A 12,423-nucleotide genomic window follows, 5' to 3' on the forward strand; every position below is an offset into this window, starting at 1 on the left:
ATTGTGATGACAACAATGATGGGCAGTGATGGTGGTGGCTGTGGTAGTAGTAGTAGTAGTAGTAACAGCAAAGCTGATGAAGGCAGTAGTGGTGACAGCAATGATGGTGGTACAGAAAGGTAATGATGGGGGGGGGGATATGTAGTGGGATATGATGGTAGCTGGTGGTGGTGGTGGTGGTGGGCATGCAGGTGTTGATAAATGACCTTGGTGGCAGCTGTAATGGCATGGCCCCTACACCCCCCCCCCACACAAAATGGTTAACGAAGTGATGATGGTGGTGGCAGCACTGATGATGATAAAAGTGTTGGTGGAGGTGGTGCAAGTGGAGGGTGGTGATAATAGTGCTGATGGTAGCAGTGGTGATGGTGGTGGTGGTGTTATCAATGACAGTAGGTGGAGCTAACATCAGCAGTGATGACATTAAGAAACATGTGGTAAATGTTATCCCATCTCACTATTCCACATGTTTCTCACTTGTTAAAATAATAATAATGATTAATAATAATAAAAACCGCTCTGTTGGGGACAGCAAGGATTTTGAGATTGGTACTTGGGTGTTAAGCATCATGGAAAGACATCCTGTGTAACCTTTGACAACAGGTTTCTGTCCCCTCACACAGAATTAATTGGAGCATGTAAAATTAAGAGGTCTAAGAAGTAAAATAATAATAATAATGATAATAGTGATAATAATAATAATAATAATAATAATGACAATAAAAACCATGAGATATAAAATTATTTAAATATAAAATGTAAAAGTTGCATAACTTTTAAAATTTGCTGGGGTCCTGCTGGCTCACAAAGGGTTAATAATAATAATAATAATAATAATGGTTTCAAATTTTGGCACAAGACCAGTGATTTCAGGGGAGGGGTAAGCGAATTACATCAATCTCAATGTTCAACTGGTATTTATTTTGACTCCAAAAGGATGAAAGACAAAATTGACCTTGGCAGAATTTGAACTCAGATCATAAAGTCAGGTGAAATGTGTTAAGCGTCTTACCCAGCATGCTAACACTTCAACCAGTTTGCCGCCTTCGTAATAACAATAATGATTTCAAATTTCGGCACAAGGCCAGCAATTTGAGGGGATTGGGCAAGTCGATTACATTGACCCCCACTGCTCATCTGGTGCTTATTTTGTCAACCTTGAAAGGATAAAGAGGTGAAGTCAATCATCATCATCATCGTTTAACGTCCGCTTTCCATGCTGGCATGGGTTGGACGATTTGACTGAGGACTGGTGAAACTGGGTGGCAACACCAGGCTCCAATTTGATTTGGCAGAGTTTCTACAGCTGGATGTCCTTCCTAACGCCAACCACTCAGAATTTGAACTCAGATTGTGAAGATGGATGAAATGCCATGAAGAATCTTGCTTGGCATGCTAACAATTCTGCTGGCTCACTGACTTCTTCATAATAGCAGAAAGAGAGAGAGAGAGAGAGAGAGAGAGAGAGAGAGAGAGGAAGTGAGAAAGAAAGAAAACAACTGGACTCCAATGATACATGAAGCAGGAATGAGAAATCGAAAATAAAGATTCTTGAAATTCTTTTGTGGGATCAATTTCCTTATAATTTTTTTTTTGTTAAAAGCAGGGAGAAGGGCAAATATTGTGTGCGTATGTACGTGAAAGGGAGAGAAAATGTGCGAGAGAGAGGGACAGAGAGACAGACAGACAAAGGAGCAGTGTATGTGTGAGGGAAAAAAGAGATAGGAAGAAAGAAAGAAAGAGAGGGGGAATATCTGTGAGGCCAACAAAGTTTGAGAGTGTGTGCATGTGCACGCCTGCAAGTGAAAATGCATGTGTGCATATTTTCATGTGTATGGAAACATTCTTTGTATAAAGGCCGAGGGCTGAGCATGAGGGAAAGAGAAAGGAAATAATATGTAATATGAGAGAGAGAGAGAGAGAGAGAGAGAGAGAATATATATGAAATAGAGAGAGAGAGAGGGAGACATTGTGTGTGTGTGTGTGATAGGGAGAGAGAGAGAGAGAGTTTTTGTGTGAGAGTGTGTGTTTCTGCAAGTGGAAATGTATGTGTAAAAACATTCCTTGTATGCATGCTGAGGGCTCTGTGCATGAGTGTGTGTGTGTGTGTGTGAGTGGAAATACATGTGCGTGTGTGGAAACATTATTTGTATGCATGCTGAGAGGTGTGTGTGTGTGTGTGTCTGTGAGTGCATATTTACATAATTGTGAGTGTGTGTAACTGTGACAACAATAAAACAGTGTCCCTATAAGGAGTTTTAGAGTGTGGGGGGGAGGAGGGTGCAGAGAAGAGAATGCAGAAGAGACATTGGGTGGGGAGATAGGGTGAGATAGGGGTGTATTTGTATTAATGGTGGTGGTGGCAGGAGTGAGAGAGAGAGAGAGAGAGAGAGAGAGGGGGGTATGTGAATATGTGCATGCATGTACAAAATTGCATGTGAATGTACCTGGTAGTAAGATGTGTGTGTGTGTGTGTGAAAAAGAGATTCTAAATGTGTGTGTGTGTGTGTGTGTGTGTGTGAGAAAAAAAGATTCTGAATGTGTGTGTGTGGGGGGGGGGGTGAAAAAGATTCTGAATGTGTGTGTGTGCGTGTGAAAAAGAGATTCTGAATGTGTGTGTGTATGTGTGTGTGTGTGTGTGTGTGTGAAAAAGAGATTCTGAATGTGTGTGTGTGTGTAAAGGTGTATATGTATGTGATTGCATGCTGTATCTATCAGAGTCCAGATAGGCACACTTACCATGTAAGCATGTTGTCCACCCCCATGCCAACATGGAAAACAGACACATGATGATGGTGGTGGTGGTGGTGGCAATGATGATCATGACGACGATGAACACTCACTCATCCTGCTACCGCATACCTCAAGAGATCATTAGATTAAGCTATTGTTTTTTTTAACATTCCCAGAGAATCATTACATGAGATGTAAGGATATGTAAGGAGTCACATTGCATGTAGTGTCAAAACCTGCAAGGAGTTATTACATGAGATGTAAAAACATCTAAGGAATCATTACATGTGATGTAAGGACCTTTTAGGAGTCATTACATTTGGTGTAAGGACCAGCATAGAGTCCATTCCAGGTAATAGTGGGACCTGTAAGGAGTCATTATATGCAATGTAAGGACATATAAGGAATCTACATGTGATGTAAGACTACACAATCCTTTTATTGGTTTCAGTCATTTGACTGTGGCCATGCTGGAGCACCGCCTTTAGTCGAGCAAATCGACCCCAGGACTCATTCTTTGTAAGCCTAGTACTTATCCTATTGGTCTCTTTTGCCGAATCACTAAGTTACGGGGGATGTAAACACACCAACATCGGGTGAGGGGACAAACACAGACACACAAACACACACATATATGACAGGCTTCTTTCAGTTTCTGTCTACCAAACCCACTCACAAGGCTTTGGTCGGCCTGAGGCTATAGCAGAAGACACTTGCATAAAGTGCCATGCAGTGGGACTGAACCTGGAACGATGTGGTTGGTAAGCAAACTACTTACCACACAGCCACGCCTGCACATGATATAATGACATGAGCAAGTAATCATTCTATATGATACATGATGTAAAAACATAATGTATGGAATGATACATGATGTAAGAACAAATATGTGTGGAATGATACATAATGTAAGAAACTATTATATGAGACGTAAGAACAGGGAACTCTTTTATGTGATTTAAGAATAGGCATAGAATGATCATAGGATGTAAGAATATGTAAAGAATTGTTAAATGTGAAGTAAGGTTATGCAGGAAAGTGTTATATGAAGTGCAAGTATTCTTACATATTCTTGCACCATGATTATTACATGCATATTTTTACATCACATAAAATAGTTCCTTACATCATTACACATGATGTAATAATACATATGAAACTGTGTGCGAAACAATAGTGCATAATATGTAAGGAATCGTTATATGTAATGATACATTAGGAATAAGTATACACACGATTGTAAGAATGTGTAAAGAAGGATTACATGGAATGTTAGAACATGTAACAAATTATATAGGCCATAAGAGATCATTATGTGATGTAAGGACTTACAATGAACTGTAATATGTAATGTAATGATCCATAATGTGTAAGAATACATCATTACTGCAATTTCAAAGCAGGATGGTGGATAGAGAACTGACAGAATATGAAATTAAATAACACACAGCATTTAATTATGCACTGACATTGTAAGTTGAAATTCCACAAAGATCGGAATTTGCCTTTTAGACTTTTGGGGTGCATGTGGGTCACTGAAATGAAATAGGGGTCAAATACTGGGTTCAATTTTGTCAACGATTCCTTCCACTCCCCTGAATCTGTGGCCTACATCTAAGTTAGATAGCATCACCGTCATTATCATTGTTATCAATATTATTAATGTTATTATTAAGGTGATGAGCTGGCAGAATTGTTAGCATGCCAGCCAAAATGATTAGCAGCATTTTTTCCATCTGAAGACGGCGAGCTGGCAGAAACGTTAGCACGCCGGGCAAAACGCTTAGCGGTATTTCGTCTGCCGCTACGGTTCTGAGTTCAAATTCCGCCTAGGTCGACTTTGCCTTTCATCCTTTCGGGGTCGATTAAATAAGTACCAGTTACGCACTGGAGTCGATGTAATCGACTCAATCCGTTTGTCTGTCCTTGTTTGTCCCCTCTATGTTTAGCCCCCTTGTGGGCAGTAAAGAAATAAGCATTCCATTTGTCTTTATATGTTCTGAGTTCAAATTCTTGTGAGGTCGACTTTGCCTTTCATCCTTTTGGGTCGATAAGTGAGTACCAGTAAAATACTGGGATCGCTGTAATTGACTTATCCCCTTCCCCAAAAATTTCAAGCCCTGTTCCTACAGCAGAATAAAGGACTATTATAATTATTATAAAGGTGACAAGCTGCCAAGAATCATTAGGACAGCAGGCATAATGCTTAATGATATTTTATCTACATTATTTACATTTGACGGATATTTGTCCTCATCTTGTTTGTTGTTAACGCAACATTTCGGCTGATATAGCCTCCAGCCTTCTTCAGGTGTCTTGGGGAAATTTTGAACCTGGGCTCTCATTCCTAAGGTATTTTTCGATGTTATTATTATTATTATATTATTATTATGATATTATTATTATTATATATATGCCCATGGGCATATGGCGTAGTGGTTAAGAGTGCGGGCTACTAACACCAAGATTCCGAGTTCGATTCCAAGCAGTGACCTGAACAATAATAATAACATCGAAAAATACCTTAGGAATGAGAACCCAGGTTCGAAATTTCCCCAAGACACCTGATGAAGGCTGGAAGGTATATCAGCCGAAACGTTGTGTTAACAACAAACATGATGAGAATAAATAGCTATCAAATGTAAATAATGTACATAATTCCTCATCTCTTAAATATAGAACAATATTTAATCTGTTTTTACGGTCTGAGTTCAAATCCCACCGAGGTCAACTTTGCTGTTCATCCTTTTGGGGTTGATAAATTGAATAATCGACTAGTCCCCTCCCCACAAATCCGAGGCCTTGTGCCTCCAGTAGAAAGGATTATTATTATTATTATTATTATTATTTATTATTATTATTATTATTATTATTAAGGTCACAAACTGGCAGAACCATTAGCATGCCAGACAAAATGCTTAGAGGCATTTCATCTGTTTTTATGTTCCGAGTTCAAATTCCACCGAGGTTAACTTTACCTTTCATCTTTTTGTTGAGCATTGGGGGCTGATGTAATCAACTAGATCCCTCCCCTAAAATTCCAAGCCTATAGTAGAAAGAAATTACTACTACTACTACTATTGCTGCTATTAGACAGAAGTGAATATTTGGCAATGCAAGACATTTCCCTGCACATTCCCAACCCCTTACCAACAAAAGAATTCATGAAATTACTTTGGATTTTATTGATTTCATACATTTTGATTTTTTTGTGGGAGGGAGTGTTCTTTTCTCATTTCATATTTAAATACATCCAGACTGTAAAGGGAGTCACTATGTTGGTCATATGGCCTGCTAGAAATAGCAGCCAAATCTTCCTTAATCTACACCCAACCATCTTTAAAAAAGATTTTTTAAAATAAAATCAAAAACACACATGTTGGATTATGTTGTCTTGAGTTCTTTGCACATGAAAAAAAAAAAAAAGGGAGAAAAAATGGGATAGTCACTATTATAATGTCTTTGATCAATAGGTCTGTCTGATTTGATCAGAGCTAGCCTGGGGTTAAACAGCAACAAACAACAACAACAACAATCCACACCTACTTCCTACAGAGATGCAGAGGAGACACACCTGGCAACAGGAATTTGCAGCAGTTCTTGATGGAATCAAAAGACTTTGGTATTTGAAATATGCAATGAGGAAGGAACAGTCAATTTCTGCTGCTGTTGCTGTCACTATTATATAGAAAGGAATTCCTTTCTCGCACCGCATCCCCCCATGCACCGCATCTGTCCTCCCCCACCCCCACACTCTAGCTCTATCTCCTTAGGGGCTGCACAGCTTGCTATGCATGCAATGTGCAACTAGGTGCAGATGGATATGCAGGAAGTTAACAGAGTCATCCAGTTCATACCAAGCTGTCACTTACCTACTCCCCCCCCCCCCGCTGTCTTACACAGAGAATCTCCGAGTGTTTGTCGTGCTGTTTTAATAGAACTGGCATCGCAGAAATAACAACAGCAGCCATCCTTAATATGTGTGAGTGTGGGGGATGGCAGTGTGATTAAGAAGACCATTTTGCAACAATATGGCTTTAAGTTCAATTCCACAGCATAGCAACTTGGCCAAGTGACTTTTTACTATAGCCCCAGGTCAACCGAATTTTGAAAATTATGCTCATTACTCTTTTTACTCTTACTTGTTTCAGTCATTTGACTGTGGCCATGCTGGAGCACCGCCTTTAGTCGAGCAAATCGACCCCAGGACTTATTCTTTGGAAGCCTAGTACTTATTCTATCGATCTCTTTTGCCGAACCGCTAAGTTACGGGGACGTAAACACATCACCATCGGTTGTCAAGCAATGTTGGGGGGACAAACACAGACGCACAAACATATAGATATATATATACACATATACACGACGGGCTTCTTTCAGTTTCCATCTACCAAATCCACTCACAAGGCTTTGGTCGGCCCGAGGCTATAGTAGAAGACACTTGCCCAAGGTGCCACGCAGTGGGAATGAACCTGGAACCATGTGGTTGGTAAGCAAGCTACTTACCACACAGCCACTCCTGTGCCTGTTATGAAGAATTTTGTAAAATAATTTTTTCATTATTAACCCTTTAGCATTTAAACTGGCCATATCCAGCCAAAACATTTTTACCTGTGGCCAAATCTAGCCTCTCACACTTATCATAAACTGTCATTCTAAAAATATACAATCACATTATCAAAATCTCAAAGCTATGAGATAATGCATGATTAATTCAAAACAATGTGAATAAATAAGCATCACATCCGAATGCTAAAGGATTAAGCTAGTTTTGAAAACTAAAAGTAACATATAATTTGTATGGGAGAAGGTTTTAAATTAGATCACTTTAACCCTTTCACTACCATATTTCTGTTAGTTTCAGTTGATTTGGTGAAAATAATGAAGTAAAATAACCTTGTCATTATTAATGCTTAAACGGTAGGGAAGAGTTGCATGTATGAGTGCCAAACAGGCAAAACACAAAACAATATCCCTATTCCTTAAGGGAAATTTTAGGTGCAGGAGTGGCTGTGTGGTAAGTAGCTTGCTTACCAACCACATGGTTCCGTGTTCAGTCCCACTGCATGGCACTTTGGGCAAGTGTCTTCTAATATAGCCTCAGGCTGACCAAAGCCTTGTGAGTGGATTTGGTAGACGGAAACTAAAGACCGTCATATATATGTACATGTATATGTATGTATATATATATATATATATATATATATATATATATATATATATATATATGTGTGTGTGTGTGTGTGTGTATGTGTTTGTCCCCCCAACATCGCTTGACAACCGATGCTGGTGTGTTTACGTCCCTGTAACTTAGCGGTTCGGCAAAATAGACCGATACAATAAGTACTAGGCTTACAAAGAATAAGTCCTGGGGGCAATTTGCTCGACTAAAGGTGGTGCTCCAGCATGACCGCAGTCAAATGACTGAAACAAGTAAAAAAGTAAAAGAGTATACATACTTTCACTTTAAGTAGAAAATCTATAATAATTGTCAGTCTCTTGCACAATAAAATTTATATTCACTTTCTTTTGATAAGGACTACATCCATGTAAAATCTTTCAAACATTAATTGATGATGTCCACTGTTTTCTAACAAAACATCAACTGACATGTGCTATTTAAGGGTTAAACTGGTGTTTGGAACATAAATTAACATGAAATTTTGATGGAAGGTTTTTAGATCACTGTAAAACAAGAATTTAGTTTATCACAGAACCAAGAGTGGTTTTGGTGTGGGTTGGTTGGTTGGTTGGTATCAAAAGGGATAATGTAAAGCTCAAACATCCTTTGGCAGTAATTTACTAGGGAAATTCTCCAGCCTCATTAATTGACAAATAATGTAGAGAAGAGGTATTCAACTGGGGTCCATATTAGATTTAGTTATTAAAAATTATGTGCAATAAATCAGTTATAGTCCAACATTACACAAAATATTTTAATGTTTTCCTTATTTTTAACTTGAAGATTTTTAACTGAATGTATCAGCCACAGTGGAGGCGCAATGGCCCAGTGATTAGGGCAGCGGACTCGCGGTCATAAGATCGCGGTTTTGATTCCCAGACCAGGCGTTGTGAGTGTTTATTGAGCGAAAACACCTAAAGTTCCACGAGGCCCCTTACTTCCTGTTTCTGTTGTACCTGTAATTTAAAGAGTCAGCCTTGTCACACTCTGTGTCACGCTGAATATCGCCAGAGAACTACGTTAAGGGTACACGTGTCTGTGGAGTGCTCAGCCATTTGCACGTTAATTTCACGAGCAGGCTGTTCCGTTGATCGGATCAACTGAAACTCTCGGCGTTGTAAGCGACGGAGTGCCAACAACAACATCAGGTTTTTTTGGGTTTTTTTAAATATTTTTTTTAAAGCCCAGTACTTATTCTATTCTATCAATCTCTTTTGCTGAACGGCTAAATTGCAGGGATGTAAACACACTAGCACCAGTTGTCCGTGGGGAGGTGGCGGGGGGGGGGGGGGGCACAAACACATGTAAAGACACACACACACACATATATATATATACAAGGGTTGCTGAAAAGTTCTTGGCTTTAGGTAAAAGAAAATATAGGAAGATCAGTTAATTATAATTTTATTCAACGTATTCACATCTCAGACTCACACACTTATTGTAGTGGTCCTTCAGTTTTTCTAATCCCTGTAAAAGAATTCAGAAAGTTGAGCCTCCAACCAGGCCTTTCACAATATCTTTAAAGCCAGGAACTTTTCAGCACCTCCTCGTGTGTGTGTGTGTGTGTGTGTGTGTGTGTGTGCGTATATATATATATATATATATATATATATATATATACGACAGGCTTCTTTCAGTTTCCATCAACCAAATCCACTGACAAGGCTTTGGTCAAGTGTCTTCTATAGCAGAAGACACTTGCCTAAGACTGGGATTTTTTAAAACATCAAATGACTATGAGAATCCAGTAGAGTAATATGGGAATCAAAGGGCCCCATAGGCATATATATATATATATATATATATGTGTATATATATGATGGGCTTCTTTCAGTTTCTGTCTACCAAATCCACTCACAAAGCTTCAGTTGGCCCGAGGCTATAGTAGAAGACACTGACCCAAGGTGTCACGCAGTAGGACTGAACCAGGAACAATGTGGTTGGTAAGCAAGCTACTTACCACACAGTCACTCCTCTGCCTGTAGCCACTCTAAAAATATTCATCACCACTTAAACGGAACAAACTATACTGTCATTACTACCACGAGAGACACTTTCATATGAGCTTTTTGGTACAAAATGCACTCATTTTCTAACAACTTGGCCAACTTGTTGCCTTAAACTTGTGAAATATTTATAAGAGGAAAACCATGGCAAGAGAATTTTATTCTTTGGCGGAAATTAAAATAAGAAAAAGCTGAAGAATTCATTTACCAATTAATTCCACTTGGCAAAACAATCAATGCCAAACGATGAAATTAAATGTCAACTTCAGTTTAAAACCAGGAATTCTGTTTCTTTACTTTACAAACAAAATATAAAAATATACACGAAAAACAAATAAATGCTTTTTGGTGCTTCTAGTGACTTCTGTTAAGACAGATTTTGGTTTTTATTTATCAACAGACATTTCAAAGACTGTTTTGGTGTTATTTATTAACAGACACAACAAAGTGTGGTTTTTTTTTAGTTTATTTTTATTTTAACAATCCTTTATACCAACCAATCACAAACAAATAAAGGTTATGCATGGTTTTTTCTTTATGCTAGAAATGGCAGTCAAATCTCTTTCGAATCGCATTTTGGTTATTTAAGACACAACAGAGAATGTTTGGTTTTTGTTTTGTTGTTCTTTTTTTCTTTTTTTAGCAGTTAATTGTATTAAACACTATACCATACTGAAGCAAATTGTAAAGGCTCAACATGCAAGAAATAGCAGTCAAGTCTCCTTCCAATCATATTTTGGTTGTCATTTATTTACAGATAAAACTTTCTCAGAAGTTCCATATACCAACCATTCATAAACAGATAGACTGTGTGGGCATTCGTCATGCTAGTAATAGCAGTCAAATCTCCTCCTAATCACATTTTGATATTGTTTACTAAGAACCACAACAAAAAGCATGTTCTTTTTTTTGTTTGCAGGAGGGAGTTCCTTATACCAACCACTATATCGTTCCCAAATGCATTATAAAAGCTCTATGTGGTCACTTGGACATACTAAAAACAGTCATTAGATTGTGGCCATGCTGGGGCACTGTCTTGAAGAATTTTAGTCGTAAGAATCAACCCCGGTACTTATTTTCATTTTTAAGCCTGACACTTATTCAATTGGTCTCTTTTACTGAACTGCCAAGTTACAAGGATGTAAACACACCAACACTGGTTACCAAGCAGTGGTGGGATACAAAACACACACACACACACACACACACACACACACGACAGGCTTTTTTCAGTTTCCATCAGCCAAATCCACTCACAAGGCTTTGGTTGGCCTGAGGGTATAGTAGAAGATACTCACCCAAGGTGCCATGCAGGGGATCTGAACCCAGAACTATGTGGTTGGGAAGCAAACTTCTTACCACATAGCAACACCTGTGTCTACATTCCTGTAATTTAGCAGTTCAGCAAAAGTGATTGATAGTATAAGTGTCAGACTTAAAATATAAATACTGGAGTTGATTTGTTTGACTAAATCCTTCAAGGTAGTACCCCAGCATGGCCACAGTCCAATAACTGAAACAAGTAAAAGATGATAGCTGCTGCTGCCACCATTATCATAATTATTTAATATCCGTTTTTCACATGCTGGCATGTGATAAAAAAAAATATAATTGTTGATCCCATGACCATCACTGGTGAAAACAAGTAACAGCCACCTACCTTTGTTGTCTTTAAGAGTGACATCAATTCCAGTTTGCAGGAGTAGGTTTAAAACCTCCGTGTTGCCCATAAGTGCAGCATGATGTAGATATGATACTCTGAAAGTAGAAAGACAGGCAAAATAAATGTCATTTCAAATTTTGACACAAGGTCAGCAATTTTCAGGGGGTCAGGGTACAAGTCAATTACATCAACCCCCAGTCGTTGACCAGTATTTTACATTATTGACCCCTAAAATGATGAAAAGCAAAGTTGACCTCTGTGGAATTTAAACTCAGAATGTAGGGTCAGAAGAAATTTTGATAAGTATTTCATCGAGGTTAGTAACAATTCTGTTAGCTTGCTGCCTTAATCCTCTACAAGGGTTCTCAAACCATTTTTTATCTATGGAACCCTTTGATTATCATTTTATTCTGGTGGACCTCCATAACCATTCAGTCGACCCCGGCGGAATTTGAGCTCAGAATGGGCGAAATGCCACTAAGCATTTTCCCCAGCATGCCGCCTTAGATTGTGGTTAATAATAACAACCAACATCATCCTGAACAGAGAGAAAGAAACATGATGAAGTGGACACCTTCAAGTACCTAGCAAGGTAGAGCAAGCTTGGTTTGATCTCTGCTGCCATGACAAGGTTGAACACCATATAGAAAAGCAATTCCATTAGTTTTCTAACAAGATTCAAGGTGTATAAGCCCCTGGTGATTTTACTCCTTCTGTATGGTTTTAAGAGCTGGACTCTAAACAGCTGACATATAACAAAGAATCCAGGTATTTGAGCACAAGTGCTTTGAAAGGCTGCTGTGCATCCAGTATACAGAACACCAAATGAATAGCTT

General features: G+C 38.6%; 1 protein-coding gene across 2 annotated transcripts in view; it reads right to left on the minus strand.

Annotated features, from left to right (window-relative positions):
* Nucleotides 1–7,945: 7,945 nt before the first annotated feature.
* LOC149135426 (uncharacterized) overlaps nucleotides 7,946–12,423 on the minus strand; it is a 108,194-nt gene continuing 103,716 nt past the window's right edge. The window contains exon 3 of one of the 2 annotated variants that reach the window (XM_089351997.1): nucleotides 7,946–11,682. In XM_089351997.1, coding sequence (XP_089208123.1) covers nucleotides 11,280–11,682 — 403 coding nt within the window. In that variant the 3' untranslated portion in view covers nucleotides 7,946–11,279. The remainder of the gene's footprint in view (nucleotides 11,683–12,423) is intronic. The other variant, XM_089351996.1, reaches the window with a different exon arrangement.

Source organism: Octopus bimaculoides, chromosome 5 (genome assembly GCF_046866305.1).
Source record: "Octopus bimaculoides isolate indiv1 chromosome 5, ASM4686630v1, whole genome shotgun sequence".
NCBI classification, from domain to species: domain Eukaryota; kingdom Metazoa; phylum Mollusca; class Cephalopoda; order Octopoda; family Octopodidae; genus Octopus; species Octopus bimaculoides.